The sequence below is a fragment of the Amia ocellicauda genome, chromosome 11 (assembly GCF_036373705.1).
Source record: "Amia ocellicauda isolate fAmiCal2 chromosome 11, fAmiCal2.hap1, whole genome shotgun sequence".
Taxonomy (NCBI): domain Eukaryota; kingdom Metazoa; phylum Chordata; class Actinopteri; order Amiiformes; family Amiidae; genus Amia; species Amia ocellicauda.
The window spans coordinates 16,308,513-16,336,053 of record NC_089860.1 but is presented as its reverse complement, the minus strand read 5'-3'; the positions used below and the strand labels follow the sequence as shown (position 1 = coordinate 16,336,053).

Below are 27,541 nucleotides of genomic sequence, written 5' to 3'. Positions count from 1 at the left end.
ATTCATCGACCTTCAAAAAACCCCCTAGAGAGGGCTGTCCTGTGTTTACTTAGGAAGGGCTGCTGTCCGCGGACAATAACACAGAGAGTGATCAGGGGATTTCCCGCATAGTTTTCTCCATAAACTTTTCCATTTTTTTTCTTTGCATGCACACCCTTGCAAGGCATCTTTGATTGGCTGCCGACCCGTATAAATGGCAGCAGGTAGGCAGACGCAGCCCCACAACAGCCCGGCATCTGCAGGACGTAAACAGGAAGCGCTGCTCAGAGCATTTTCTGCTGCGCAACAAGGCGAGGATTTTCAGCGGATCAGCGCAGACTGAGACCCCGTAAGAGGCCACCATGTCGATGACAGTCAAAGCCTATCTCCTGGGCAAGGAGGACATCCACCGGGAGATCCGCAGGTTCACGGTGGACCAGGACGTGTCCACCAGTTTCGAGTACCTGTCGCGCAAAGTGGCCGAGGTCTTCCAGAGCCTCCGGAGCGCCAACTTCCAGATGCACTACAAGGGTGAGAGCCAGCTAAGCCATCTAATGCGATGTGTTATTCAGTGGTGATCTATTTGAATCCTTTCAGTTCATTTAGATTTTTATATAAATTGCAATTTTTTTCTATAAGGGCACGATCAATTGTGTATAAAGTGTTAAAGGCCTGTTGCCGTGTTATCGGATACCATCATATTTCTTCAACCTTAAACTGTAGCTTTGGCTGTACATGTGTAAATCGCCAATTGTAGCACGTCTTGTAAAAACCCAATTGTGACCATTGTAATGTTTATTTTTTTCATCAATTTTCAAAAATATGAAATCAAATGAGAAACTATGCATCTTCGAGTTTGTACACTTTGTTTATCCCTGCGATTGCACTGAACTTTAACCTGTCCAGTAATAACTGATTTCGTCACTAACACAAATGTAGATCTAGTGGCTTCTAATGCATTAAACCGTGATCTGTGTGCCGCGATTACTGAATGTGTGTGTATTTATATTTATATATAATGTGGTCCAGGCCTTTGTACTCTGCGCTTAAACTTGTTCTGTACCGAACTCGCTGGTTCCGATTTCACCTGCCCGTCATTCCTCGGTTAAATGCGCATGCGTATACAGACCTGTAGACAGTCTGCGTCATCACTGATGATCCTCAAAACACTCGCACTAGAAGCGTCACTTCTCATTTCAATTAAAACAGCCCTTCCCATTACATTGACATTGCAGATTGGTAACTTCTTACTTTTAATTAACCAACTAAGCATTCCCATGTCCATACACTGAACATCAGCTGGTTTTGACAATTTGATATCTACTGCTCTTTTCCTCAGTCTAATGTTCTCAAAGACCTTGCAAATCCCAAAACATTTTATTGTATTTTGTTTTTCTATAGATGAGGATGGTGACATGATTGCCTTTGGCTCTGATGATGAGCTGATGATGGGCCTTGCTTGTGTGAAGGATGATACTTTCCGTATCTTTATTAAAGGTAAGTGTGCATTTCTAGGCAATGTGCCAGAATGAGTGCGGTTCCCTGGGTGTGAAGCATACCTGCTGGAAAACCACATTCGGTTAAAGAATGAGAACTTTTTTTAAATCTGCACTGCTAATGTACAAAACATTAAATCAATAATGGTAATTATTTAAGGTGTAAAAATGCCAACCAAGCATAGACTTTCATACCATTTAAATCTACAAATAAGCTGTTAAACCCAAGAAAAGTGGCATCAAATGAAGTGTTTGATGTCTAAACTAAATATCTTCACTTCCTGTCCATATAGTTTGAACTTAAGTTCTATTTTGTTTTCCAGAGAAGAGGGAGTGCAAGCGTGACTTCTTTCCCCAAGGATTCCAGGGCCCTGATCGCCATGGCCCCGTCCACTTCCCTCCGCCTCCCCCTCCCCACATCCCTCCCAACATGGTGCACCCTCACGTGACATGCGACGGCTGTGAAGGCCAGGTGGCTGGAACGCGCTTCAAGTGCACCGTCTGCCCCGACTATGACCTGTGCTCCACCTGCCAGGCCAAGGGGCTGCACAAGGAGCACGCTCTGCTCCCCATCTGGGCTCCCTTTCAAAATATGTTTGAGGTAAGGGACAGAATGGTGCCATATTCACAACAAATTATATTTTGTACATTACCGTTTATTCAGAAACTTTTCACTGCACTTCTAGTCCTACTTGATATTAGGCTCTGGGGTGTTCGTCCTGTAACTTAAAGGAGTCTTCTATGCATGCAGTCTTTTGGCCGAATAAGTTTAATGAAAAGTTTTTAAAAGCTAGACAATGTATGATGCGAATGATTGATTTAGCACTGTGCAGATCTCAACCTCTCTGACTAAATTGAAATATGTAAATATTTTACATCCTAAATGACTTCTTAATTATAGAAGTGCCGTGGTGCTGAAGTAACTACTTTGCCGATCTGTGGTCTGTCTGCTTCAAGTTTTGCCGTTTGTGTATTTCCAGTGGTTCCCCCGTGGGAAGTGGCTGCGTAAGATGAGGCACACCATGCCCCACTGCATGTGGGCTGGAGCACAGAGCCAGGCCCAGCCCTGGCAGGCCGAACCCAAGCCCGCTGCTGCAGGGCATCCTGAGGGAGGGCCAGGTGAGCACGAATGCATTTCTGCGTTTTGACCTTTGGTCCAATTTGCCATACAATGACGGATAAAGGACTGGATGTTCTCTGCTGGTGGAGAGGGGGAGGCTGGGTAAAATGTTTAAGTTTGTTTTACTTACATGCTCTGTATGCTGTTTGCAGCCGAATCTCCTGATAACCAGGCCAATGTGGATTACCTGAAAAACATTGGAGAGGGGGTGGCAGCCATGCTGAGTCCTCTGGGTAAATGCTGATCCTATTACTTATCTTAAAATATTATATATAGTGTAATAACCTTATTAAAAAGCAGAACTACCCATCTATAGTTGACTAAATTGCATTTTCTCTGTAGGCATCGATGTGGACATTGACGTGGAGCATGGAGGAATGCGGACCAAAGTGAACACCGCCCAGCCTGCCTCTGGAGGACCTCCTGCTGGCAAGTCTGGAAGCACGAGCAAGGAAAGACAGTCTGGAGAGGAACCAATGGAAAGTGACCCGGGCACAGCTGGGCCGAGTGGCATGCAAACTGAAAACGCTGGTGCAAAGGTACTGAGACTGTTCAAATTACACATTTAAAGTTATGTAATTACTTTCAAACCAGTTTGTAAGACTGTACTGATTTTAGTTTTCTTATCTACAGGTGCAAAGGGAGCCTAACATTGAAGAAGAGTGGACCCACCTGTCCCCAAAAGAAGTGGACCCTTCGACGGGGGAGCTGCAATCGCTGCAGATGGAGGACGGGCATGAAGTGCCAGTGTCTCTCGATGCCTCTCCACCGAGCGGCCCCAGCGGTCTGAGGGAGGCGGCACTCTACCCACACCTTCCACAAGGTATGCGATCTGGAAGTGATCATTCACTTTGAAGACCTGCTGGAGCCAAAACTAAGACCGCTGAAACTTGCTACACCCTGTTCTATTATTGGATGTAGAGTAGAACTGCATTGCAGATTTTTCATTGAGTACAGTTTGAATTTTTTATGCAACTTTAGGTTCACATCTAAATTGCCTAAATCTCTTGAACTTGGATATAAATGTATGCATACCAATTCCAAAACTGAGTAAAAAGTGGACAACCATTCCATACAGAGTCTACCTTGAAGTGAGACCTTCTTTAATGGCCTGGGATTCCAGGATATGATGAATACTGTCTTGACCATCCTGTTTCATTGCAGACGCAGACCCGCGCTTGGTGGAGTCCCTGGCTCAGATGTTGTCGATGGGCTTCACTGATGAAGGTGGCTGGCTGACCCGTCTCCTCCACGCCAAAAATTATGACATTGGTTCGGCATTGGACACCATCCAATACTCCAAACCTCCAGCTTCACACAAGAAATAGGACGTCCTGGTTCCTGTGCCAGCAGTGCAACTGTCATTCCTGCCTTTCAGTGACCTATCATTAACTTGGCAAATAACACACACTGTAGAAATTATTTCCTGAAAATAGAAACTAAACAAATTGTCATTACTTGATAATCTACTTAATGGTTTTTTGCACTTTGAAAACTGGTTTCCAGATTTTACATTTACTAAAGTGTATAATACTGACTCAATAAGAATATAGCCCAACATTGTAACTGAAACTAGAAAAACAAACCCTGTGTACTCAAGTTTTTAATTGATGAAAGGGAGGTAGACTAGGGCTACAAGTCAATTAAAAAGGATAGTCTATACCAAAAATGTATTTTAAATCTGCCCAGTGAAACACTGATGAAAAAGAACGGTCAACTATGATTGCCAGTTCTGTTCAATTGAGTTTTATCTTTGGTGTGAGTCTTTATATCAGGTGAAGGGTCTGATACTACAGCATAACCAGTTCACTCTGAATTTCTTTTTTCTGCCTTGTCTACAAATAAAATGCTTATGCAAAGTGTTTCTGTTGTCATTTGAGTTATTTGCAAGTGCGTGTATAAAAATAACAGGCAATTCATATTTTAAATCCCCACTATATACTTACACAACCAAGAACTCTAAGCATAAAGTTGCCTCTTGTGAAATCATTTTAAGAGTACACTTAACTATATATGCAGCTGAGAAATGTTTAGATAAACAAGGCCCTTTTTGTTGGCCAATAACTTTATTCAGTGTCAAGTACATCAACTTAAATCTATCAATAAAGGACAACAAATCCCCAATTCTATCAAAAGCTAAAAAGTATCATCAAAATCCTCATCTATCTGAAACAAAGAGAAAAGAGAAGGCTGTGGCATCTTCGGCGCAGGTGTCTTAATATGAATATTGGGGCATGCAAATGAAGGCCGAGGCTGCTGGCAAACTGGAGACCCAGAGGCTTCCGATTTCACTTCTGCGCCATCAGCAGTGCTTTCTAGCTCATCACAACCATGTATTCCTTTACAAAAAGCAAGGGATGATATATTTCTAATTGCAGTTTCAGTACGTTTTCTTAGGGAACCTGGTTTGCCTGGCACAGATGCGGTTTTACAGACCTTGTTTGCAAAGCTGGGCTCTTGGTCTTGAACAATAGAATTAAAAACATACAATGAATCCGGTACCTCATCCTGGGTGTTAATATTCTGCTTTCCATTCTGCTGCTGAAACCCAGTTCCTTCTGGTTCTTCCTCCTCCTTTGAGGATACAGAAAGAAACTTGTCCCATTTGGAAGCCTTCAGCCCAGGGTTCTGTGCACCGAATCTGGAATGCGATGAAGCTTTGGCAGCAGGAAAAGCTTGGCTGGTATTTGGAGCTGCGGTAGGTATGAGTGACGATCCCAAGGTTCTTGAATTTCTATTCGTCAATAGTGTCTCCCCATTCTGGAATCAAACAATAAAAGGCAACATATTAATGTTACTAAAAATGTTATATCTAACTGGAAAAACAACACAAACCACATCCATATTGACCAGTAGAAAAACATACATTTATAATTCAGTGACCCGATTTGTGCTGATCTGGGGTTTATATGCCTATAGAAGCAAAACTCAGACTCATATGTGGACGCCCACAGTTTCTGTAAAGGAGCGGCTATTACCTCCACCTCCTTGGCTTTTTTCCAGTTGCCTTCAAACTCATATCCGACAGGATCAGCAGACTCATCTGGTGGTGATGCAGAAGTCACGCGGCCTCTTTTACGTTTCCTATGGTTTAAAAGCAATGATGCAAGAAAGCATTTATAATGTTAACTTAACAATAAAGTGTTTTTAAGCACAATTAAACTCCTACATTTCCAAAAAAGAATAAAAGCCACAAAACCAACTTCATTAGTACATTATTTACAATGCAACAACAACAACAAAAAAAAGTTGTTTTGGCAAATAAACATTAAAACCAGAGACAGTCCTCTCTCAAAACAACTAAAGTTGTATTTCGAACAGGAAGAATAAAAACATTACCTGGAATTCACCTTGCTGGCGGCTCTCGATGCATATAAACAGTCTCGGTCAGTGTAGACGTCCTCATTGTCCAGCTCAGTCTCCTCTGTCAGCTCCTCAGGGCTTTTCTGAAGGTATTTACTCCAGCGACTGGCTTCTTTTCCAGCTTCCTTGTTCTGTAACAGTAACACAATTTAAGGTAATATTGATTACCCAAAAATTAAAAAGCAAATATACATATATTAATATTGATATACTATGTCTGCAGAATGAAAATACCCATTCAATAAAACCATAAAGGGAAAAAATGAGAGTAGACAGTTACCTGTTGATCAACAGAATGCAAAATTGTGTCTTGTGAATGAGCGTCTTCAGTAACACTCTCTTGCACCCTGTACATACAAACATACAGATAATTAGGTTAAATTCACATTTATATTCATAATACAGTGCAAAACCCACTTCACCCAAACAAAGTTGCCCAGGTTACAAACATGCTCTATAGTTGTAACTAAATTAAAAAAATGTACTATCATTTAAATAGCAATATACAATAATAGGTAATCAATTTGAATTAAAATAGATCCTGCAGTACATCAGGCATTAAGCTTGCAGTGCTGCAGCAAACCAGCCTGACACGCTTCATGTCTCTTGGAAATGCTCCAGGAAGCAGACAACTACACAAAACGTTTAGATGGCAAGATCACTGCCATTATTATTTTCTGCAGCACCTGGATTTATATGTAAGCAAGAGAAAGATCACAGAAAACTTACCATGCACTTTCTTCTGCTGCTTGCATGATGTGCCCCCGCAGCGAATTGAGTTTCTGCACATGGCGCCTGCAGTGAGCGCCGGAGCCCTGCCCGAAGAGCTGACACAGCGTCACTGCACAATACTGTCGGTTTATCAGTTTGCTATTATTTTAAGAGTTTTACTTTGGGATTACGTCAGACTTTAATTAATTGACAGTACAGTTGCACACAAAATCCTGCGGGCTACGACAAGGAATTGAACTTTTATATAAATCGTTTCCCTTACCTTCATTAGAGTCTGCTTTTCTCCACACATTTTGCAGTTCCATTTCTTACTCTTTTTTACCTATTGACCAAAAAGCAAACAAAACTAAAAACGTTTCAGTCTTAATTTCCAAGTAGGTAAATATCTTTGCAAAGAAAATATCCGTTTCGCGGTTGTCAACGGTTTCGATTAAGACCCTGTCAGAAATAAACGATAAATCAATACAATATATAACTTAAGCACTCAGTGGTAGGAAGGTTTGTTTTCAAGTATACAGGTTAATAATTAGGGAGGAAATGTATAGGCAATTAATACACAACAGTAACGAATTTAATAAATGTTATGCATCAGGAACCGGTTTGATTATATTTGTAGTTGACCATTTAATAAACACATGCAATAGTGTGGTTTCCATATCAGGTATTTTATAAAAAATGTATTTACCTGCTGGACCTGGAAGGTTTTGCACGAAAAACACCGGAGAACCTGAAATTCTTGAACCATGTCTTTATATCTTTCTGATAAAGTTCTTTAATTTTAACACGAATTACTAACAATACAATGACCACAGCCGAGTCACCTTTCTATTTTTCCCGGCAAATTGATTTGAAAGCCAAGTACTTCCTGCTGGGACAAGCGCGTCCCGGCCTTCCAGCGCGACAGGATACCGTCACACCGCCCCCTGCAGGCCCGGCGGCCATTTTGGCCAATGTAGTATATTCTTAAATTATAACCACCCATTTTCAACTGACTGTATCCAGTGTGCTCCAGTCTACCTCTTCTAAGTGCCGCCTCATACCTTCTAAAATTCAAAATTAAATAAATTCAAAAATTAAAATACCTTCTTACATTCTAAAATTGTAGACCATTGTTTTAGGATCGGTCCTTGTTTTTTGATGAATGCCACAAAGCTAACCATGTTGTGATCACAGTTTGCCATTGGTTCTCTAACTAGTGTCCCTCTGACTCTATCTTTGTCATTTGAAAAATATACCTGCAGCTGCTTTATTCTCCCTACAAAGGTTCTGTTGGATACTACCATTGTTGGGGTTCTTCATCCTGGTCTTCTAGGTAATATAAATGCTGTTGTATAGTACATTAAGCCAGTTCTCTCCAGGGAGTCTGAATGGCACAGGCACATTGCTGAAGCCTGTTGCAGGCACCTGGACAACTCCTTCAGTCTTCATACTCAAACTCTGACTTCCATCCTTTATAAAAACAGGGTATTTAATTGTGTTTTAAATCATACCATACCACGTGACTCAAAGCAAACCTGCTAAAAGTGTAGTTTCAATTACCTTTTGCACCAAACAGGAGTTAATCAATTGTAAACGATCTGATGACCTATTTCCAGAGGACATTTTAAATTATTCACATACATAAAACCCAAATAAAATAAGACACAGAATCCAATGTTGTTTTTAATTCAGCATTTTTCTTTATTACATATGACCTTAGATAGATCAGACATACAGTACATACAGATCATGGACACATAAAAAGTTTAGCACTGATCCGGTGCATGTAAATAAATAATGAATCAGTGATGACAGATAAACAGCGTGTCTAGCAAAGCTTGAAGATACACTGCAGTAACAGGGACAGCAGCAATACAAAGGATGCTGTTTAAAAGGATAAAATTATTAGGAATTACTTTTGCACAGTAAAATCATACATAGCCTAAAGTCCATTAGTGTATTTCACATTTAAAGAAAATCTAATAATCACTGGAAGTACACATAACCCATTGTATCGTTGTAGCACAGTAAACACTATGGTCTGCTGCACCACAATGTTGCTTCTAATTAAACTTATTAGTTAAAATGCATTGATGACATTTCAGTGCAGTAATAAAGAAATGGGTCCCATTCATTGTGATTGGTGATACAGGAAATTAATACACACATACACAGTCCAAATATAAACATGAGAAACATTCAAGGACACAGATATATATACAGCTCTGGAAAAAATTAAGAGACCACTCCAAATTCAGAAATCAATGTCAAGTGGTCTCTTCATTTTTTCCAGTTGTATATAGATATACATCACATTTGCATTAGCTGGCATATTTCTTTAAGTGCAAATTATTCACTCAATATGAATGTCATGATCATTATAAAAGCCTTAATAGGTTCCAAGAATGGTTGCTGGACTAATAAATATAGCGACTGGCAGACAATGTGTACACACCTCAACAGGGCCTTCTGCAGAAGCAACTACAAGGGAAACATACAACTCTGTAGGCGCAGAAAGAAAATAGGCCTATGACTTCTGCAGCTGTCCGAGAGGATTTGTTTGAACTGCAAAACACTGGATCTATTTTATTCTGTGTACATGAATATCATGAACATTGAAATAATGCAAACATTTATGCTGTACTTGTTAAAACCCCTCATTGCTCTCGTTTCCTTCCCATCTATGTGCAAGCTGTGCATGTATAAAATCTTTAATTTGGCTAACGAAGATAATGATATAAAAGGGAAGATAAAACATTTGCCAGAAACACAATAAACCTTACTGAATTTGAATAAGGAACAAAAATAGAACAGAATACTTAATATGTAAAATACTAGTATTTGTGATAATCCATTGCTTTGCATTATAAGTACAAAAAAAAAAAAGACAAAAAGATGACCCTACAAATATGCTTTTGCTACTTTAAATTGTATTTGAAAAGAAGATGTTTCATACAGGATTGCTCCATGGTACTTGAGCTCCAGCTCTTGAGATCAATGCATTTTAGAGCAATAGAAAATGCAGTGTGCAAAGCTGAACAATTCACACACATCTATAATGCTAAAACCCCTTAATTGTGGTAGGCTAAATACACAATCATAATGTGTATCTATGCCTTAGGATCTGTAAATATTTAATCTGTTTAGAGCTTATATTTTTATCTGTGATATAGGAGTTTGCTTGGGATTGAATGTCTGTTCTATAAGTAGTAAAGGAATCACATTTATTTATAATTTATTGTTTTTCTATCATACAGGGAATTAAAACTTCTTAAGGCTTGTGAGTTTTTAGATAAACTCCAGTGGCTTAGGCAAAATAGATCAGAATAAATGTCAACTAACCTTTCTATAATTAATAAGATTTTTGTCTTCTTCAATCTAGTGTACACCACACATTTTTTCCTATACTTTGGTTAAAATATCAGACAACAAATACCTACACAACCTCAAGCTGCACAGCAATGTGACTGTGCCGTCTGTTGGTTTACAGCTAATCAGCCTGTAGGGGATGTCTTTACCTAAAGCAGCAAAATGAGTTTTGAGAGAAAGGCTATGGCTCTGAAATCATATTTAAGCTTATCTTTCCAGGATACAAGAAATCTGAAATAATGGTTTAAAGTGAATTTTGCTTGAACATAAAGACTCAAGCATACCATCGTTTGATGTTTTCTATTAAAATCCATAGTCCAAACAGATACACTAAGGCCAATAAGACAATCACTCACAGGCCAAGGATATTATCTTTATATTGGCCTGTCATACCTTAGAGATAAAATTTGAAAAAGGTGCAGCCTAAATAAACTGCGGCTGTGAAGAAAGAGGGAGAAAGATACATGAAATCACAGGCTACTTTTAGAGGTAGTTTAATAAATGTGATTAAAATAATTTTAAAAGAATTGTGGCAAGCTTAATCTGGAGTCTTAATGCAAAAGTATCCACATAGAAAGAAAACAAAATGTGTCACTTCTCTGTAAACTCTGATCTGTTGTGTGTATCTTTTCAAAGCCTTGTTCCGATGAACACTCAAAAAGCCTTTCTGTTCCAAGTCGCAACAACAACAACAACAAAATAGGACAGAATTACATATGTAGGTTTGCATTTTGATATTTGGGATGTGAACTATCCTGTAACGTAGCTTCATGGAATATCAGAATATATTTATTTCCTCCCAGCTAATGCACACAACTGTATACTTTCATCCAAAGCCTTTTGCTCGAATAATGCAAATGCTTGAAGTTTCAGTATAAATCCAATAGCAGCTTTGGTACGAGGACAAGGATTGCACTGCTATTACTAGCTGTAAGGACTAACTGGAACAAGATGCGTTGAGAATACTGTGAGTGCGAGTATGCATATTGTACTGTATAGTGTATGAACGTATATATTGTGACAAAACTCCTCTATCGATACTTTAGAAAACAAAGACAGTGTCTGAAGCCAGCAGGTATAGCTGTAAGCGAGAAGAAACGCGAGCACAACCCAGTAATGTAGGCCAAGGCTCCCAGTGTACAAAGGCTGTTCAGGCCCATTAGGGAGGTGCAGTGTCTAATGTCAAGTGTCAAGTGTCCCCTTTGAGAAATTAAACCACTACTCACTCATCAAGGACAGTTCAGCCCGAGAGCAAGGACAGTTCGTACTCACTGGAGGAGCTGACTTGCCTCTCCACTGTCCGCTGGGCCTTGCACGCTGCCATCTTGACCTGGATGTCCACCTTTTTCTCAAAGAAATCCACCAGAGGGGGCTCAGTTAAGATGGAGGCCAAGATCTGCTCAAATGTGATGGACCAATCGGCATCCAGAGTGCTGCCCCTGCGCTGATTCCCACAGCCAATCAGCACCGTGTCATCGGCGATGTCCTCACACTGCAGTGAGCCCGCGCTCACGACCGAGTACGAGGACACCGAGGTGTCGTCTTTGACTTCTTCGTCTGAACTCGGCAGCTGGGGCACCATTAGTTCTTCTCCAGCCTTCGAGACTTGAGCCCCGCTAGCATTTCCAGAGCCACTTTCATCCTCCGTTTCAAGATTAGGCACTTCCAGGGACGGGCTGGTGAGGTTGTTCTCTGGCTTCTTTCCGTTGTGGTTTGAAAATTTCTTGCCCACCTCTCCAATATGCAGAAGGAGGCTGGCTACCGTCGCGATCGAGTGATACAGCTGCTGTTCACAGGGGTCTTCACTGAACATGTTGTAGAGGGTTTTACAGAACTCAATAAACTGTTCCTGGAGGAGATAAAGAGATTGGAAACTGTCAAATATGGACAAAATGTTTTGGGGTTTATATAGTTAGTGGTAAACATTTATTTTCTATATATAACCAATTACTACCACTCTTATCTCTTGACACTCCAGCATAATGACAAACTAAAATTTGTGAGCTACATAGGTAGCATGGCACAGCTAAAATATGTTTTTCTTGCAGCTAGAATTCAATTGTTTACACTGTGGCTCAGTACAAACTCCATACTTAGGAGATACAGTTTTCCAGGGTGTACCTGGTTCATCTTGGGAAGGTCTTTGATGGTCTCTTTCTTGGGTTCCTTCTCCTTGGCCCACATTCGCAGGTAATATTTGTAATCCTGGGTCTTCTCTTCTGCCAGGAAAAGAAAGTACAGATTTTTAAAGGATTACTGCTGCTAAATAGTAACATATGGTGAACTGTCTACAGAACGAATCATCACAGGCAACAGACATTTCCCTCACTTGCCTAAGTATGCCCAGTACTCTGTGCAGCAGGTGCCACTCTTAAAAGGAATGTGTTACTATTTAAAATAGATGACCCTTTGAGGCTAGTTTGAAACAAAGTCACAGAAGTAAAATATAAAATTATAAAACTATTCTCATCAGTTGGGTCCTCCCAACTAGGGCTGGGCGATAGGACTTAAAAATAATCTCTATTTTTAGAAGTTCGGGGGATACACGTTATATATCTCGATATTTGTAGTTTTTATCCAATCAAGCTACAAAATAAGACCAAAGACATTTAAACAACAAGTCTTTATTTAATATTTAAATATGCAAAACTAACAAATACCACATGCAGGCTGTCATGGTAATATGGGATATATATGTACACAAATACACAGTATGATTTACTGTCACATCATAACAATAACACAAGTAATAGTAATCACGCATCACATGCTCTGTAAAATGGTATAGATCCAGGTAGATTTACCACTTCCGGGTTTATAGTGGCGCATTTAAAATCTGCTAGACAGAGACATTTCTCCTCTGACGGTCGCGTTTCGATTCTACTTACCGGAACAGCATGTTAATACAAAATAGTTATTATTTATTATTATTATAAAAACTGTTGTACCACTTCACCATCATAATAAGAAAGTGAAACTTTCTGCATGTGTTTGCAATGCTTTCCAATTTATTAAAATGCAAATCAGCTTTATTCTTTAATTTTATACAAATTATATCAATCTAATCTAAATTAGCGGGGGTGGGGGGTGCTTGCAGACTGAGTTTAGCCCAGTGACAAGAGTGGGGCAAAACATGTGCACTTGTGCATTAAAGTATCTTTTTGTTATTGTGGTTATTCGGTGTCAGTTCACTCTCCTCCATGTCTGTTTGCGTTTCTGATGCACATTTCTTACCTGCATCAGACATGTGTGGAAGAACCGGGGAGAACGCAAAGTGTTGTCCAAATGACGTAAAATACTGCCATAAAGAGTGGGATTTGCGACACAATGATATAAACAATAGAGCACAATATGAAACGATAAGACATTTTTCTATCGTCACACGATATATATCGTCATATCACACAGCCCTACTCCCAACACACATTTATTACATCTGTTGGATATGGAAATATTGCCATTTTATTAATGCCTTTCCTAAGCTCCCCAGACTTTACCTTTCTTGTTTTCTGTATTTCCATTCCCAGTGCCATCTCCAGCCTCTGCGCCTTTGATACAGTCAGCTACAAAAACACAGAACAGCAAATCCACTGAGAAGGGAAACAGTCCTATGTAATGATTCATACTTATTAAAGAGGGGGTGACTCTCAGGCAAACCACAAATGTCATCCTTCATACATCACAAGCTTAAAGGTATGGTAATTATGTAACCATCCTGCAAATACCTATGAAAATCAAGAATAGTACTTCTTTTGTGATTCATTGACCAAGTCATTGGCAAGAGCATCTCTAGGGATATTAACAACAGTTCAGCTTACACATTCACAACCGCCCATTCCTACCAAATGGTAGGAATTAAATGAAAACCAGGAATACAGGCTGTTAAAATGAGACCGTCTTGTCTTACAGGTAAAACGAGCATTTAAGGCTACTACATGACTTAAAATGAACCCATCAACTGTCTACAACCCTGAACCAGAGAGATGGGGCGAGTGCTTTAAAAAGAAGGAGGCTCCAGGGAGAAGCACATCGGAGACAAACCTGAAGTCACTTCCTGCAGCAGAAAGTCCAAGTCAGACAGGAAAGGAGAATCTAGAGCAGCAGTGAAGGGGACAGAGAGACAGTGCAACAGAGAGAAATGCAGAACAGGAGCGTGATGAAAATGAAACGTTCACAGAGCACTTTCTCTCCATAAAACTAACCCTGCTACTTTGAGCAGAAATCTCTCACACAATCGAAGCCTTCCAGTTGACAGCTACATATAAAACCTTAGTATTTCACTCTGAATGCAATTTTATTTTATTATCATCATTATTATTTGCATGTAACAGTGAGTGCCTAGATTAGATAACATAGGAAAGAGGAAAGCTAGAGCTTGAAAATATATCCCAGGCCTGTTCCACAGCATGCTATTTTAGTGCTCCAAAGCATAAATAATTTGTGTCCGTGTACGTGCAGGGGACTGACCTTGTGGACTGGCGTCATCTGTGAAAAACTGAGTAGCCTCCAGCGCCGACTCTGCCTCTTCTGGACAAAGGGCTGAAGAGGAACAGGAGAAGTGTCAGCACTACCCAGCATGTATCAGATTACATACTGGGATTGTAATGAGGTTAAAAAGGGACTTTTTGGGTGTAAGAAGGTTTTAAGTGTGCTCAGTCTTTTTCAAAAAATCATTCCACTTCTGTCTGTGCTAGGCTGCCTGGACTTTCACCACACCTCGACACACACATCCCATGATTATTACACATTCAACCACATACACATGCACTGTAATAATACTCTTAACAGCACTTAAAATGTAATTATATTTTTCGTTTTCGACTCAGACAATGGTTGCTCCTAGGTCGAGGTCAATAATTACTTTTTTTTTTTCTTTTATGTAAAACTTAGGTTTGATATATGCAACTCATATTCACCAGATTCTGTGGGATACAGTAGCTATGTTCACAATAATAAAGTGTCTGACGCAGAGTTTAAATATGCATTACACATGAATGCAAGAATCTGTTGTACTGCCACAGGCTTTAGTGGAAATGTTGAGCTTGTTTAGCAGGTTCTTCTCCTGTACGAACTTTAAAACAGGCACCCCATCAAGTGGATACATGTCGTAACTACAGCTATGATTGAGAGGCAACTTATGAAATCGATTGTTTAGGTTGTTAAAACAATAGAATGGGATATTGATTCAGAGGTCTATAATTTGCGTGTTTGGTTCGACACAGTCTTCACCTGTGCTCGTTTTACCTGGTGGCAAGTGCAGTTTAAAAAGTATCTTTAGTTTTTCAGTCATGTCTCCATGGTACATCCCACCTGGGAAAGAAGAACAGTGTTGACAGAGTGCCTGTGGAATTGACATCACAAGGAACGGTCACAATGCAGTGTGTGGTTTGCGTGAGGTTCCCAACATCACTTACTGAGCCCAGTGACAAACTCCTTGAAGTTGATGAGGCTGTCCTTGTTTTGATCAAGCAGGCGGAAGACGCGGGTGGCGATAGTTGGGGTGTGAACCCCACAGCCCCAGGGCGTGAGAGCCGCAAACAGCTGGCCGAACTGGCCCACATCAATCCGGTACTGCTCTAGGTAGGGCAGGCTGGGGTCGTGGCGCTCCGCCGCGCTGGTACTGGCCCCCCAGTAACAGCTCATGATGTGTTTCGCCTGCATAAAAGCACAGGGAAACATAAACAGTCCAGCTTCCCAAAGGCATCTTCACTAAGTTCATATCCCATAGTTCAAAACATAGGCTGTGCGCGTCTGTACAGAGCACAAGACAGGCAGAAGACAGCGCCTCCCACCTTGAACAGAACAAACAGCTCCTCCAGCTCTTCTATACTGAAGGCAGACTCAGTCATGATGGCTCTCACCTGGGAAAAGACAAACCAGGCATTACCTCGCAGCTCTCTGTATAGAGGTCAGAAGAACACGGCACTACGCTCCTGCACTACAGAAAGCCCATAATTCTTTGTCGTTTTTCTATTAATATTTCCATTTCAGCTCTCCAGTAGTAGAATGCGAAACCATACAGCACTTTCATCAAACTGCAGATCTCAAGTGTACAGAACAAAATGAACAAACACTGGATGTGAACAAACACAGACAGGTACACACTGTACTCACCACACTTCTCTTTGCAGTGTCCTCCAGCGACTGGATCACTTTCAGCCTCTGTTTGAATCTCATCTGCTCGATGACATCGGCCCGCAGACTGCCGAACTTCTGCGACAAACACACGGTGACACAGTATGAGCAGCCGGCATGAACCGGTCCCAGAGGGAAGCGGTCTTTAGCTTTACTGCACTGGGCACTGGTCTCAATTACAGTAAGAGATTGAGCAAATGCCTTTCTTTCTACTCTAAAGCCCTGACAAGAATAAAAAGTAGCATCTTTAAAACTACACGATCACAATTAATAAGTTATAATGTAGCTGAAACCCTGCTGAAGCCACAGATGAGGCTCAGTGTGCATATCTGTGGGAGTGTTGCCCAGTATAGGAGTCCTACTCTATAGCCACAGAGAAGCAAACCTCTGAGAAAGAAACCCCAACCTCATATGATGCCTTTATGAGCTCAAAGACGTCTATTTCGGGTGGCGGTTCATCCCCAATGGTCAGTAAGGCATGGAGGTGAGGGATGGGTGGAGATACAGTCTGTTTGTTCACAACATTGTCCAGGTACCTTCAGACAAAGAAATGAAAAGACAGTAAAAAAAAAAAAATTAAGGATCAATGCAATAACACCAACTGTTTAATTGCAAATGTGAAAATGTTGCAGTTTAATGAAAATTATCCATATTTTAGAATGAACACAGTGTGAAAGTACTGGTGCTGTGGCACAGCTGGCACTGACCTGCCCAGTACAGTCATGGCCTCTCCCTCATCACTGCAGGCCAGGAGCTGCTCCATATTTGCATGCAGCACTGCCAGGGACACCTGGAAGATGAGCTTGATGCCCTCGTAGAAGAAACAGTCGACCACGAGCACGGCGCTCTCGAAGGGCATGACGCTGAGGAACAGGGTGAGGAACCAGGACAAGGAGATGGTGGAGATGACGCCCAGCTCCTGCATGCGCTCGTAAAGCAGGGGCAGGCACTCGCGGGTCAGTTCCTCAAACACCCCCTGGTCCACCAGAGCGCCTGGAGAAGGAGAAGAGGAAAATGACACACCGGTGTGAGAAATACAGGACCTCAGTCTCGTAGACAGGAGGCGGGAAAGCTCTGAAGTGTGATGGCAGGGCTTTCAAGTGTGAAAGGCAAGCTGCTCCACTCACCCACCACCCTAGTGTTGTAGTAGTCTGGCAGCATCCTCTCACACAGAGCCACCAGCAACCAGAAGGCCTGCTCCTCATTGCAGTACAGCAGTAGCACCGAGGTGACAATGTTCATTGCCTGAGGAAACAGACGAACAGCCACTCAACACCACTGTGTGCGTTCAAGGCATACACATTTCAGCTTTGCAGTAGTAACTGGATTAGATGCATCAGTGGCGAGACAATATGCTTTAATAACACCCTGGGGAAGCAGTGTGCCAGCCCCGGCGCCCCCTCTGACCTGGCAGTAGCCGATGTTGGGGTTGCGGCAGGCATAGGCGGTGAGGACGCGGCGCAGGGCGGCGATGCCTATCTCGTTCTGGAAGGCATGGTGCTCGGGCATCGAGCGGTGCAGGTCTCTCTCGATCTCCTCGGTGGCCAGGGTGCAGCGCCCCATCGACTGCTCCACCAACTCCGCATAATAGCCAGGGTGGGTCGCCATCTCGTTCTGCGCCCCTGAAGGGAGAGGCCACAGCATTACAGCCAGATCATTACTGCAAATACAGTGGATCTAATTTCTTCTTTTTCTGTAATTTCCTCTTCCTTCACATGGCTTGCAGACTTTTAACCTGGTTCTATTGCAAGCGTTCGAAAAACATGCACGAGAGGAATTCACTTTTTAAACAAACTCCAGGGAGACACTGTGCTTTGCAGTGAAAACTGTGTTTAGACCAGAAAACAGCATACGGGAAAATACCAGGCCATATCATTTGATCCAGCAGAAGTGGATCTTGTTATGTGGGGAATTCATTTCTCATTTCACTCAAAGAGCCTTGTAAAAGACCCTACTTAAAAGAGCAAGTCTGTGACTAACCATGGAAATTAGTCATCACTTACTTTTCTGAAGAATTACTCTTTATTGGAATATATTTATATAGGTTATTTCTTAAAATTAGAGCTTTCTTGTTGAAGTTACTTTTCAAAATGCCAACTGTAAAGTAAAAAACTTTTTAGCCTTTGCATATTATTGAAAAGCCACACTGCAAGGATTTAGGAGACAGCTTCAGCTTTTTATACTTAAATGTCAGAGTCTAAAAATATATCATATACCTGGCAATAACCACTCTGAACCGCCCTCCTCAGTGATTGACTGCACTATAACTGAAGCTGGACAATAATTACAACTTCACAATTTCAAAGATAACAGGGCAATGCTTTATAAGGGAACTTTAGCCATAAAACATCAGTCTGAAAGTAATTGATATTGTAAATCAAGTACAGACTACATACTGCTGAAAGACAGCTGGTTTGAATCACTTAACATGGAAGGGAAATATGGATTTCTCCATAAAAAAGTGACATTTAATCAGGCCCTAATTCAAGTTTAGATCAGGATATTTTTATTTTTGCAGTATCCAAGTTTTTAAATAAAAAAAAATGACAAATTAGCCATGTTACATATACCAGGCTTTGTTAAAACTCACTGGTGAACTTGAACTAACTGCAGTACCAAACCAGGTTTTCAAATTTGAAACAACGATGGGGAAAAAAAAAGTGTTTTCTTCAGATCTGGAGATTGAGATTGCTTATTAGAGAACCCACTGGTGTTGTATTGTGAATGAGAGGACCCACCTGAGAAGAGCATCCACAGTTCTCCACGCAGGCTCTCAGGGATGCCCTTCAAGACCAGCTCCCGAGTCTTGGATGTGCGGTACATACACACCCCCCGGCCAAACTCAAAGAAATGGATATTCCAGGATTCCTCTTTCATCTTCTCCTTCGTCTTGTTGAACAAAAGACAAAACAAAAATACGAGCCATTAAAGGATTGCCATGTGCGTCCAGAGAAAGCTAATAAAATGTGTTGGCATAAGATTCAGGAATGAGGTTTTTCAAAAATCAACTGGAATTCTATGAACTTGAATTCAGGGCTTTCATTAAGTAACAATAAAAAAATAAAAAAATTGAAAGTAGCAGTAGAAAAGTGGTGTACTAAGGTGGTCTATGAAAGCTGCAGTCAAACAAGTTTTCCCACTTTTACGATGTCAGTGACATCTGAAGAGCTGTCAACATCAATCAAGTTAGGAAAATAATTCGTAATCAAGAGCTCAGACAGAGAAATAAAACCTACAGTAATGGCAGGAACAACAGAAAACCAGAAGATCCTGTGGAGCTGGTGAACCAGCATTACAAACACCTAGCATACAGGAAAAATACACCTTTTTATTGACATTGAACAAGAGTAGATTCCTACTGCCGTGATGTTTGTATAGACCTTTTGTTTTCCCCATTAACAGATTGCCCTGTGGAAGAGGTGGAGACTCACAGCTTTAGGCCCCAGATCTTCAGGCGCATCCCTCTTGAAGATGCTGAGGAGGCCCTGGGAGGCGGTGGGCAGGTTAGAGCTGTAATACCAGCCAGGCGGGCTCTCCTTAGAGAAGGGGGGACTGGTAGAGGGGAATCCAGGGCTGGGGGGGTCCTGGGAGGAGAATACAAAGGGAAACAAACCAACCAAAAAAAAGCACAAGCCTTAAAATTTTGTAGCAGGATAAAGGAAGTGGAAAGGAAATAAACAGGAGGGCCAAAATTTAAAAGAGATTAAAAAAAAAAAAAAGTCAGGACTGGCTTTCCTTACACTCTGCTCTTTGCCGTCATGCCACAGCTTGTCGGGGGTGCGCTGCAGGAAGTCCGATATCCTCTGCACTAGGAAGTCCCGGTCCTTCAGGTTGGCGAACAGGAAGGTCATCTTGTTCTTGGTGCTGATGGAGAGCGGGCTGGGCAGAACACTGCTGCTGTCAGCTTTCTCGACAATCGACACCTACACAGCCAAAGGAGGAAGCGCCCATTAGGAACTGGCGAGGACAGTAATACTTCGATACAGGATCAAATATGCAGACGCGAGTGTAGGTCCAGTGATGCCCCCACCTCTCGAAGCGGGATGATAAGCTGACACAAGTCCTCTTCCTTGCTGGCAAAGCAGATATAGTTGTTTGATACGAACATCTGCCCCACCACGTGCATCTTGCTGAAGGGGGTCCAGAGAGTGCAGTCGGTGTGTCCATCCAACTTCTCGTCCTGAGTGAGACGGAACGTGGCGCGGTACCTCTCGTTCTTCGCTCGTGCATCTAGGTCCCTGAAACATTAAAAAAAAACAAAAAAAAACAGCGACACTAAGAACAGAGTGCTTTTTTGTGACCTTCAACTTATCAAACAAGTTCTTTGTTTGCGGTGTTTGAGGCAGTATTTCTGGAAGTAATCACAGAATGGAATCTCTCGATCTAGATAAAATGACTGAGCCCATCTATCAACCAACATCATGGCGTCACAGGAAAATAAAGCACACATACAGTTCTACATCATGGTTAACATTAATATATTAATATAACTTTGCCTACCCACTCAAGCAACTGAGAAGATTAATAATGTCGAAACACTTCCAGTTGGCACCTGCCAACTTGCTTCTGTTAAATGATTTACTAGGAATCTAACAGCTACTCTTCCTTTAAAGCAGGGACCTGGAAAGCTGGTCTTCTGTGAGATGCAGCATGTTTTCACTTATGTATTGCTTTATCCGGCCCTATTATTAGAACATAAGAAATTTAACAAATGAGAGGAGGCCATTCCACCCATCGTGCTCGTTTGGTGTCCATTAATAACCAAGTGATCCAAGGATCCCATCCAGTCTGACTTTAAATGTTCCAAAATTTTCAGCTTCTACCACATCGCTGGGGAGTTTGTTTCAGAGGTATATTATATACCTTTCAAATCACTGACAATCTGGGGACTCTAAAGCCTTTCTAAACTTTTAAAGGTTTGTTAGAAAATGACCAGAGATGGACTTCAGTACCTCTTTAGTGCCGACACATTTTTGTGCGGCTTACAGGGCTTGGGGAGAGTGCGGTCAGCGGAGAAGGACTCGTTGTCAAGCAGCTGCCTCATGGCAATGTTGGCCAACTGCTCCATTAGCTTGAAAGTCTCATTGATGTTGAGGAACATGGAGAAAAAGTGCTCAGTGTCCCGAGTTGTGACACGGATGCTCTCTGGGAACAGTAGAGTAGCGTTCTTCTCCAGCTGGGTCACATCTGTCCACTGAACTACCAGGGTCACTACAGGGTACGGAATAACGGTTATCCAATGCGAGTATTCATTTATTAGAGATACAGAATAAAAATGGGTAATGCATTAATCTTTAACATCAATGTTCTGCAAGAATTTAGATCCTACAACCTTCTTTAATTAAAAGATGCAGACATTCCACAAACAACTTGAAAGGGAGATTCACAAAAATGCTCCAGTTCATCCTATAATGAAAAGGCCAACTGTTCTGCATGTCCTAAATCTACAAAAATAACACAATGCCTTGTTTGTTAAGCAGTGGCAGCTCATTGGCTAAATAAACCACCAGGCAGATGTCTCACCTTCCTTGCCCAGTAAGAAGGAGTAGAAACAGAGATGATTGACGCTGAGGTAGACCCAGCCCTGGCGAGGGACACGACCTTTCCAGTAACTGCAAGAGTAGTAGTTCACCAGCTTCTCCTCATCCGGCATGCCAAACAGCTTCCGCATCTTCAACTCGGCTTCTCTGAATTTCCCAGAATCCTCCTCTTCGGTGCTTTCCTTGCTCTTGTTCTCCTCAGCGATGATTCCCTGCAGGGTGTTGAGGGAACGAGACTTCAATAACAGCCAAAGACAAACGCGCTTCATCTAAATATGAAATATACTCATCCACTGTGGAGCAGCATTTAGAGAGGGAAATGGTCATTCCACCAAACATGTCAACAAAATTATTCATTCACTGCCTTTGTCATCTAAAATTTCATTTAGTTATCACAAGAAGTATCAGTGACTATTTTTCAAACAAATGGTGCACAGCAGACCTCCAGTCTTGGAATATCTGTACAACATAAGAGCAGTGGTGGTGTGCATGGACAAAGTGGGGAGAGGAGAGTTATCACCAAGATCCTCCACTGTGAGTGGCTGTGGGTTGTAAATCAAGGGAGTATGGGCTGTGGAGGCAGCTATTTCATAAGATTTTCAACCACAACCTTTTAAGGAAAGTGAGAAGAAGCCAAGTGCCACAATTCTCACCATCTCTTGACAAAACCTCATCTATGAGCTGTATACACCAATCAGCCATAACATTATGACCACCTGCCTAATATTGTGTAGGTCCCCATTTTGCCACCAAAACAGCCCTGACCCGTCAAGGCATGGACTCCACTAGACCTCTGAAGGTGTGCTGTGGTATCTGGCACCAAGACGTTAGCAGCAGGTCCTTTAAGTCCTGTAAGTTGCGAGGTGGGGCCTCCATGGATTGGAATTGTTTGTCCAGTACATCCCACAGGTGCTCGATTGGATTGAGATCTGGGGAATTTGGAGGCCAAGTCAACACCTTGAACTCATGATTCATCAGACCAGGCCACCTTCTTCCATTGCTCCGTGGTCCAGTTCTGATGCTCATGTGCCCATTGTAGGCGCTTTCGGCAGTGGACAGGGGTCAGCATGGGCACCCTGACTGGTCTGCGGCTACGCAGCCCCATACGCAACAAACTGCGATGCACTGTGTGTTCTGACACCTTTCTATCAGAACCAGCATTCACTTTTTCAGCAATTTGAGCTACAGTAGCTCGTCTGTTGGATCGGACCACACGGGCCAGCCTTGGCCGCCCATGACCCTGTCGCCGGTTCACCGCTTTTCCTTCCTTGGACCACTTTTGATAGGTGCTGACCACTGCAGACCGGGAACACCCCACAACAGCTGCAGTTTTGGAGATGCTCTGACCCAGTCGTCTAGCCATCACAATTTGGCCCTTGTCAAAGTCGCTCAGATCCTTACGCTTGCCCATTTTTCCTGCTTCTAACACATCGACTTTGAGGACAAAATGTCCACTTGCTGCCTAATATATCCCACCCACTGACAGGTGCCATGATAACGAGATTATCAGTGTCATTCACTTCACCTGTCAGTGGTCATAATGTTATGGCTAATCGGTGTATATTTGTAATTTTGCTCTGTGTAAATTAACCTTAATCCCAAGTCTTCTGTTAAACCATATGCCTTGATTCATAATTCCACTCTATTGCACACAGCCTGGACTACCTGGATCTTGCCCTTGACAAACGTTGTGATGTCCTCCTCATTCTCAAAGATGGAGAGAGTCTGGAGCAGGTTGGCCTCCAGCCACTCCCAGTGCTCTGTGATCTCCTTGCGGCATGAGCCTGCGAGAAGACAAAGTCCAGTTAGTCCAGACAAATACAGGCAGGATCAAGGCAAATCACAGACAGGAATACACCCAATCTAACTTACTAACCACTGAAATACAATATCTGTAGTAAATTTAAAATAATCACATGGCTTGTGCTGTGATTTCGGCATTATATGTAAAGGTTTTCTACAGTGATCGATGTATCTTTGTGATGTATAATCATTAACAGCATATTCAGCTACAAGCTTTTTCCCCATTACAAAGACCACAGCAGATGCACCCCAGCTGCTATTATAACCGACCTCAGCATTGTGTAGAAAGTGTTTTCTTAAAGGAAATGGTTGGTTTGGCAGTAAAGTGCTCTCTGCACTTTGAAGCTGCTCCCACGGTATCTGATGAGCAGTGAAGTGTAGAGCCCACAGAGACAGTCTACTCACCGCAAGCAATGCTCCAATAGATCTGAGAGTCTTGCGTCTGGTGGAGTATCCTATAGGGAGCCACTCTTGCACTGGAGTCCAGGACCACATCTAGGGTGCCTACCAGCAAGCCTGAAAACAAACGACAAGGCACTGAAGACAACTAGCAGGATCTGACACAAGAGAGGCACTTATTCAGCAAATCTAGCCTTAACATTACCCAGGCAGTGACTGAAGTAAACGGATACACCCTCTTTAATTTCCTTTCACATGTGTAATAAGGCTGATTGTGAATGCGAGCTTGTTATAGTGGTGATGTCACTCCTCTGGGGTCTCATTCAAATTAAACTCATCAACCTTACAAGATGCAACACAGGGGAAAGGAAGCCATAATTAATTGATGTACTCCTGAAATGCAGGCTATTTGACCGCTGGACTATAATGTCTGCTCAATATTTGTATACTTGTTTGAAAAATAAATGTATAGTCGTCATCTCCCAAGCAAAACACTACACTAGACAAAGTGTTTATAGAAACCTAACATAAGCACACAGCTGTTAGTAAGGATCAGTTTGTCTTCTTTATTAGTTTTCTGGTGTGATCGTACAAGTGCCACATTAAACATGCATGAATGACCTCAAAACACACAATAAGCCAGGATTGAGAAAGCATAACACAATCGCTTATTATGAAATAATCTCCTACTTAAACATTGCATTTTCTCTAATATGCTAAATTTCCAGTTCCAGTGACATTGTATACAAATCAAATACACTCTGGGAAAACAGCTGCTTGAGCTGCTGATTTCAGGTTTGTTTGATCACCATCCACACAGTGTACAGGAGACTGTACACCCACCAGCTTTACAACTTTGGTATCAGTCCACCCCCCAGACAAATGGTGCTCTTTGTGTTCTTGCAAATGCTCATTTAATTAAAACTGGGAGCCGTGCATTCCCTGCTGTTTGTAGAAAAGCAGAAGCCCAAACTCCCATTCATCAGAGAACTGAAATCACATGACCCATCTCCATGCCAGAGACAAGCAACATGGTCAGCTTCTGCAGACAGTGCACACAGAGCATCCTCTTAGGGAAGTCTTAGGGCTTCAAAGGGCCTTGTGGGCGGCCATATAATAAGCCACAATGACAGAAGTGTGCAGTGAAACACATTAGTTCTGACATCCATTTTTTAAAGAGTCTGTGGAAGGAAAAGGGCAACATTACTGTAGTCATGTGATGTGGGTGACAGCATCCTCTGCCTTTTAGATTGACAAGGACAAACAGCAACCAGACAACTCGAGTTCCTGCTCTTCTCCAATCGGGAAAGGGGAAGGGGAGGGACTTATTAAATAAGTTATTCGGCGAATTACATGACAACCTCGCAGTTCAATGCAAACAGTTAGGTTTAGACGAGTACTTTTAAAAAGGAAAAAAACAACAGTGCAAGTATGTTTAACCACTTGTGCGATGCATGGCAAGCAGTGGGCTACCTGTTCGCTTAATGTCTTCCTGTGAGGGCGAATATAAACACCTCAGCTTTTAAACTACGTATTTAAACGTATCCAACATGTCTTCAATTCTGTTACTCTGACTTCCCCGTAACGCCTTTAGAAGAAAGCTGGACCCCAGAGGAAGTCAGCTGTTTAATCCAAGGTCCGAAGTGCAACACATGTTGGATTCAGTTTGCTCGTGGCATTTTCTTAATAAATTATAACAATGCAATGCACTGCACAAAGCGTGTTGATCCCAACCCCAATATCAAACGTTATTCGTCTTCCCGATAAATCGTGCCCGGACACATAATACTCCAATCATACAGGCAACGTCTCCATACAGACGCAAACACGGATATTGTGCATGAAGTCCTAACTGCACGAATCCAACAGCAGTTCTAGGTTGAATTGAAGTCGCTTGCCTGTCTGTTGCGGCTGAGGAAGCGGGGCTGTAACCAGTCACAACCTGGTGCCCGGCGAAGTGGCACTTCGGCTGGGCAAGACAATGTCAATATCAGCAGCGTATCTGAGCGCTGTGATGACAGCAGACAAGCAGAAACCAGGCCAAGCGACGGCACACCCGTCACAGAGACACAGACCGCGGGCCCCGCTCACCCGTGATGCCGCCTCCGCGGCCGTGGCCCTTCCTGCGCTGCAGGGTGAAGAAGGGGTTCGCCCGCTCGCTCACCCACAGCGCGTTGGCCAGCAAAACCTCCTCCGGCGTGATCCACATCTGCGCGGCGAAAGCGACGGTTTCGTGCAAGAAAAAGGGCTCTGCTTTTCGTCCCGCCGGGGCTGGATTTATAGCGCCGTGTTTGCGCCGTGCAGACGCGCTGCCCGCTCTCCGCCGGACTCCATGGGCCGCCCGTGCTGTCGGCGCTGCAGTGACGAAGACACAGCGCCCTCACCGCGCGTCACGCCGCAGCACCGCCGAGCTGCCACATAGGGGCTGAATCATCCGAGCAGAGGTGCAAATAGTAATCACAACGGCAATAGCAATAGCACATTATTTTTATTTGGATTAATTTATTCACACGGATGCAATAAGATGTACCAGGAAATATATGTTGACAAAGTGTCAGTTCATATTTGGGCCTTTCCAATCCTTGAGGTTCTCATCCCAGCTTTCTCTCTCTTTTATTTGCAGCTTGCAGTCATGGCAGTAAGGGAAGTTCCCAACATGTAGACCATGGAAATACATGAATGTTCCCCCCAATGATCATGTACAAGTCATACCAGTAGTGAATTTCTTTGGGGGAATTAAGTTTAAGTCCAAATGGAGTTTCACATCTGCACTTTACACCGAGCCCTGTGTTCATACTGGAGATCCCCTACTCCTTCCTCCACAAACTGTGCCTAGTATGAGTGAAGTCACGCCGTCACAGACAATATGACGAATCTCAAATCTGAGATCCTACAAGACAGGATAGATTATTCTATTTGGATCAATTGAGAAAATAGGTGTTCTGACTTGAACGGACTATCTTCACAGTTTCATGTGATCGACTTTTTAGGCGCATCAGCACTTGCCATTTTTCCAGAGCAACAGCAGATGAATTACAGTTGAAGGCCACTATGGTTTGAAAGGCATAAAGATGTCAAACATCTGCTGGTCATGCCTGAGATGGCTCCCTTGTAATAATGAGGATAATGAAACACTAAATCAGCTGTTGGCACCACTCTAGTACTCATAATAATCTTTTGACAGGCCCTTGACATGACAATTTTGTCTTAATCACCCTTTGTAACTATTTAGTCAGAAATAATCTTTTTACACATTATTATACTTACAACACAGCTTTTTCCTTCTTCAGTGCTCTCCTTCTAAACATTACTGACACCCATTTATGTACATTAGATAGTCAGGTCTCTTTTTCTTTGCAGGAACTGACTGACCTCATTCCAATTTTAAATACGGATACGGACATCAGAAATAGAGTAAGAGTAAGTCCTCTGTGGCTCAGTGGAAGCAGACAACTGAAATAAGACTTTCCAACAACACACACATCAGTAGTATGTTCAGTTAGGATTTATTTGAAATGTATTACATCGGTAAATCTGATTCAAGAGAAATACACTGGTAGTAACATAATGTTTGCAGATAACACTTAATTACAACACTGCACTGTACACATGTTCAAAAATGTTTT

General features: G+C 42.3%; 3 protein-coding genes across 8 annotated transcripts; 1 reads left to right on the top strand and 2 right to left on the bottom strand.

The window, feature by feature from the left end:
* The first annotated feature begins 67 nt into the window (after nt 1-67).
* On the top strand, nt 68-4,457 carry sqstm1 (sequestosome 1). 2 transcript variants are annotated; one of them, XM_066716687.1, is made up of 8 exons: nt 68-510; nt 1,381-1,476; nt 1,799-2,076; nt 2,456-2,594; nt 2,748-2,828; nt 2,938-3,134; nt 3,214-3,418; nt 3,760-4,457. In XM_066716687.1, the coding sequence occupies exons 1-8, from the start codon at nt 342-344 to the stop codon at nt 3,921-3,923; spliced, it is 1,329 nt and encodes a 442-aa protein (XP_066572784.1). In that variant the 5' UTR covers nt 68-341; the 3' UTR covers nt 3,924-4,457. The 2 variants fall into 2 exon arrangements, with proteins under 2 accessions (XP_066572784.1, XP_066572785.1); XM_066716688.1 differs by having other exon boundaries at nt 72-510; nt 3,229-3,418.
* Nucleotides 4,458-4,624: 167 nt separating this feature from the next.
* Nucleotides 4,625-7,526, bottom strand: mrnip (MRN complex interacting protein). 2 transcript variants are annotated; one of them, XM_066716689.1, is made up of 7 exons: nt 7,376-7,526; nt 6,953-7,012; nt 6,688-6,809; nt 6,239-6,305; nt 5,935-6,089; nt 5,574-5,679; nt 4,625-5,355 (listed from the first exon to the last, which is right to left on the bottom strand). In XM_066716689.1, exons 1-7 carry the CDS (start codon nt 7,433-7,435, stop codon nt 4,732-4,734), a joined length of 1,194 nt encoding a protein of 397 aa, XP_066572786.1. In that variant the 5' UTR covers nt 7,436-7,526; the 3' UTR covers nt 4,625-4,731. The 2 variants fall into 2 exon arrangements, with proteins under 2 accessions (XP_066572786.1, XP_066572787.1); XM_066716690.1 differs by having other exon boundaries at nt 6,688-6,785.
* An 820-nt stretch (nt 7,527-8,346) lies between these two features.
* Nucleotides 8,347-26,276, bottom strand: tbc1d9b (TBC1 domain family member 9b). Of its 4 annotated transcripts, none has more exons than XM_066716683.1 (22): nt 26,007-26,276; nt 23,922-24,032; nt 23,379-23,497; nt 21,697-21,925; nt 21,126-21,384; nt 20,204-20,411; nt 19,914-20,096; nt 19,605-19,757; nt 18,912-19,062; nt 17,581-17,795; nt 17,301-17,418; nt 16,881-17,166; nt 16,580-16,709; nt 16,153-16,251; nt 15,831-15,899; nt 15,453-15,693; nt 15,283-15,348; nt 14,506-14,577; nt 14,080-14,130; nt 13,536-13,601; nt 12,160-12,257; nt 8,347-11,887 (listed from the first exon to the last, which is right to left on the bottom strand). In XM_066716683.1, the coding sequence occupies exons 1-22, from the start codon at nt 26,122-26,124 to the stop codon at nt 11,279-11,281; spliced, it is 3,651 nt and encodes a 1,216-aa protein (XP_066572780.1). In that variant the 5' UTR covers nt 26,125-26,276; the 3' UTR covers nt 8,347-11,278. The 4 variants fall into 4 exon arrangements, with proteins under 4 accessions (XP_066572780.1, XP_066572781.1, XP_066572782.1 ...); XM_066716684.1 differs by having other exon boundaries at nt 12,160-12,254; XM_066716685.1 differs by lacking the exon at nt 14,080-14,130.
* Nucleotides 26,277-27,541: the final 1,265 nt, after the last annotated feature.

Bases quoted from the DNA above. Each gene is read 5' to 3' on its own strand.
- sqstm1 (XM_066716687.1), top strand. From the start codon at position 342: ATGTCGATGACAGTCAAAGCCTATCTCCTGGGCAAGGAGGACATCCAC. The intron at 1,477-1,798 runs GTAAGTGTGCAT...TTTGTTTTCCAG, and splicing joins TTTCCGTATCTTTATTAAAG to AGAAGAGGGAGTGCAAGCGT. The intron at 3,135-3,213 runs GTACTGAGACTG...TACTGATTTTAG, and splicing joins CTGAAAACGCTGGTGCAAAG to TTTTCTTATCTACAGGTGCA.
- mrnip (XM_066716689.1), bottom strand. From the start codon at position 7,435: ATGGTTCAAGAATTTCAGGTTCTCCGGTGTTTTTCGTGCAAAACCTTC. The intron at 6,306-6,687 runs GTAAGTTTTCTG...TTGTATGTACAG, and splicing joins GCAGCAGAAGAAAGTGCATG to GGTGCAAGAGAGTGTTACTG. The intron at 6,090-6,238 runs GTAACTGTCTAC...TTACTGTTACAG, and splicing joins TGCATTCTGTTGATCAACAG to AACAAGGAAGCTGGAAAAGA.
- tbc1d9b (XM_066716683.1), bottom strand. From the start codon at position 26,124: ATGTGGATCACGCCGGAGGAGGTTTTGCTGGCCAACGCGCTGTGGGTG. The intron at 20,097-20,203 runs GTGGGGGCATCA...TTGGCTGTGTAG, and splicing joins TTATCATCCCGCTTCGAGAG to GTGTCGATTGTCGAGAAAGC. The intron at 17,167-17,300 runs GTGAGTGGAGCA...CTCCTTCTCCAG, and splicing joins CTACAACACTAGGGTGGTGG to GCGCTCTGGTGGACCAGGGG.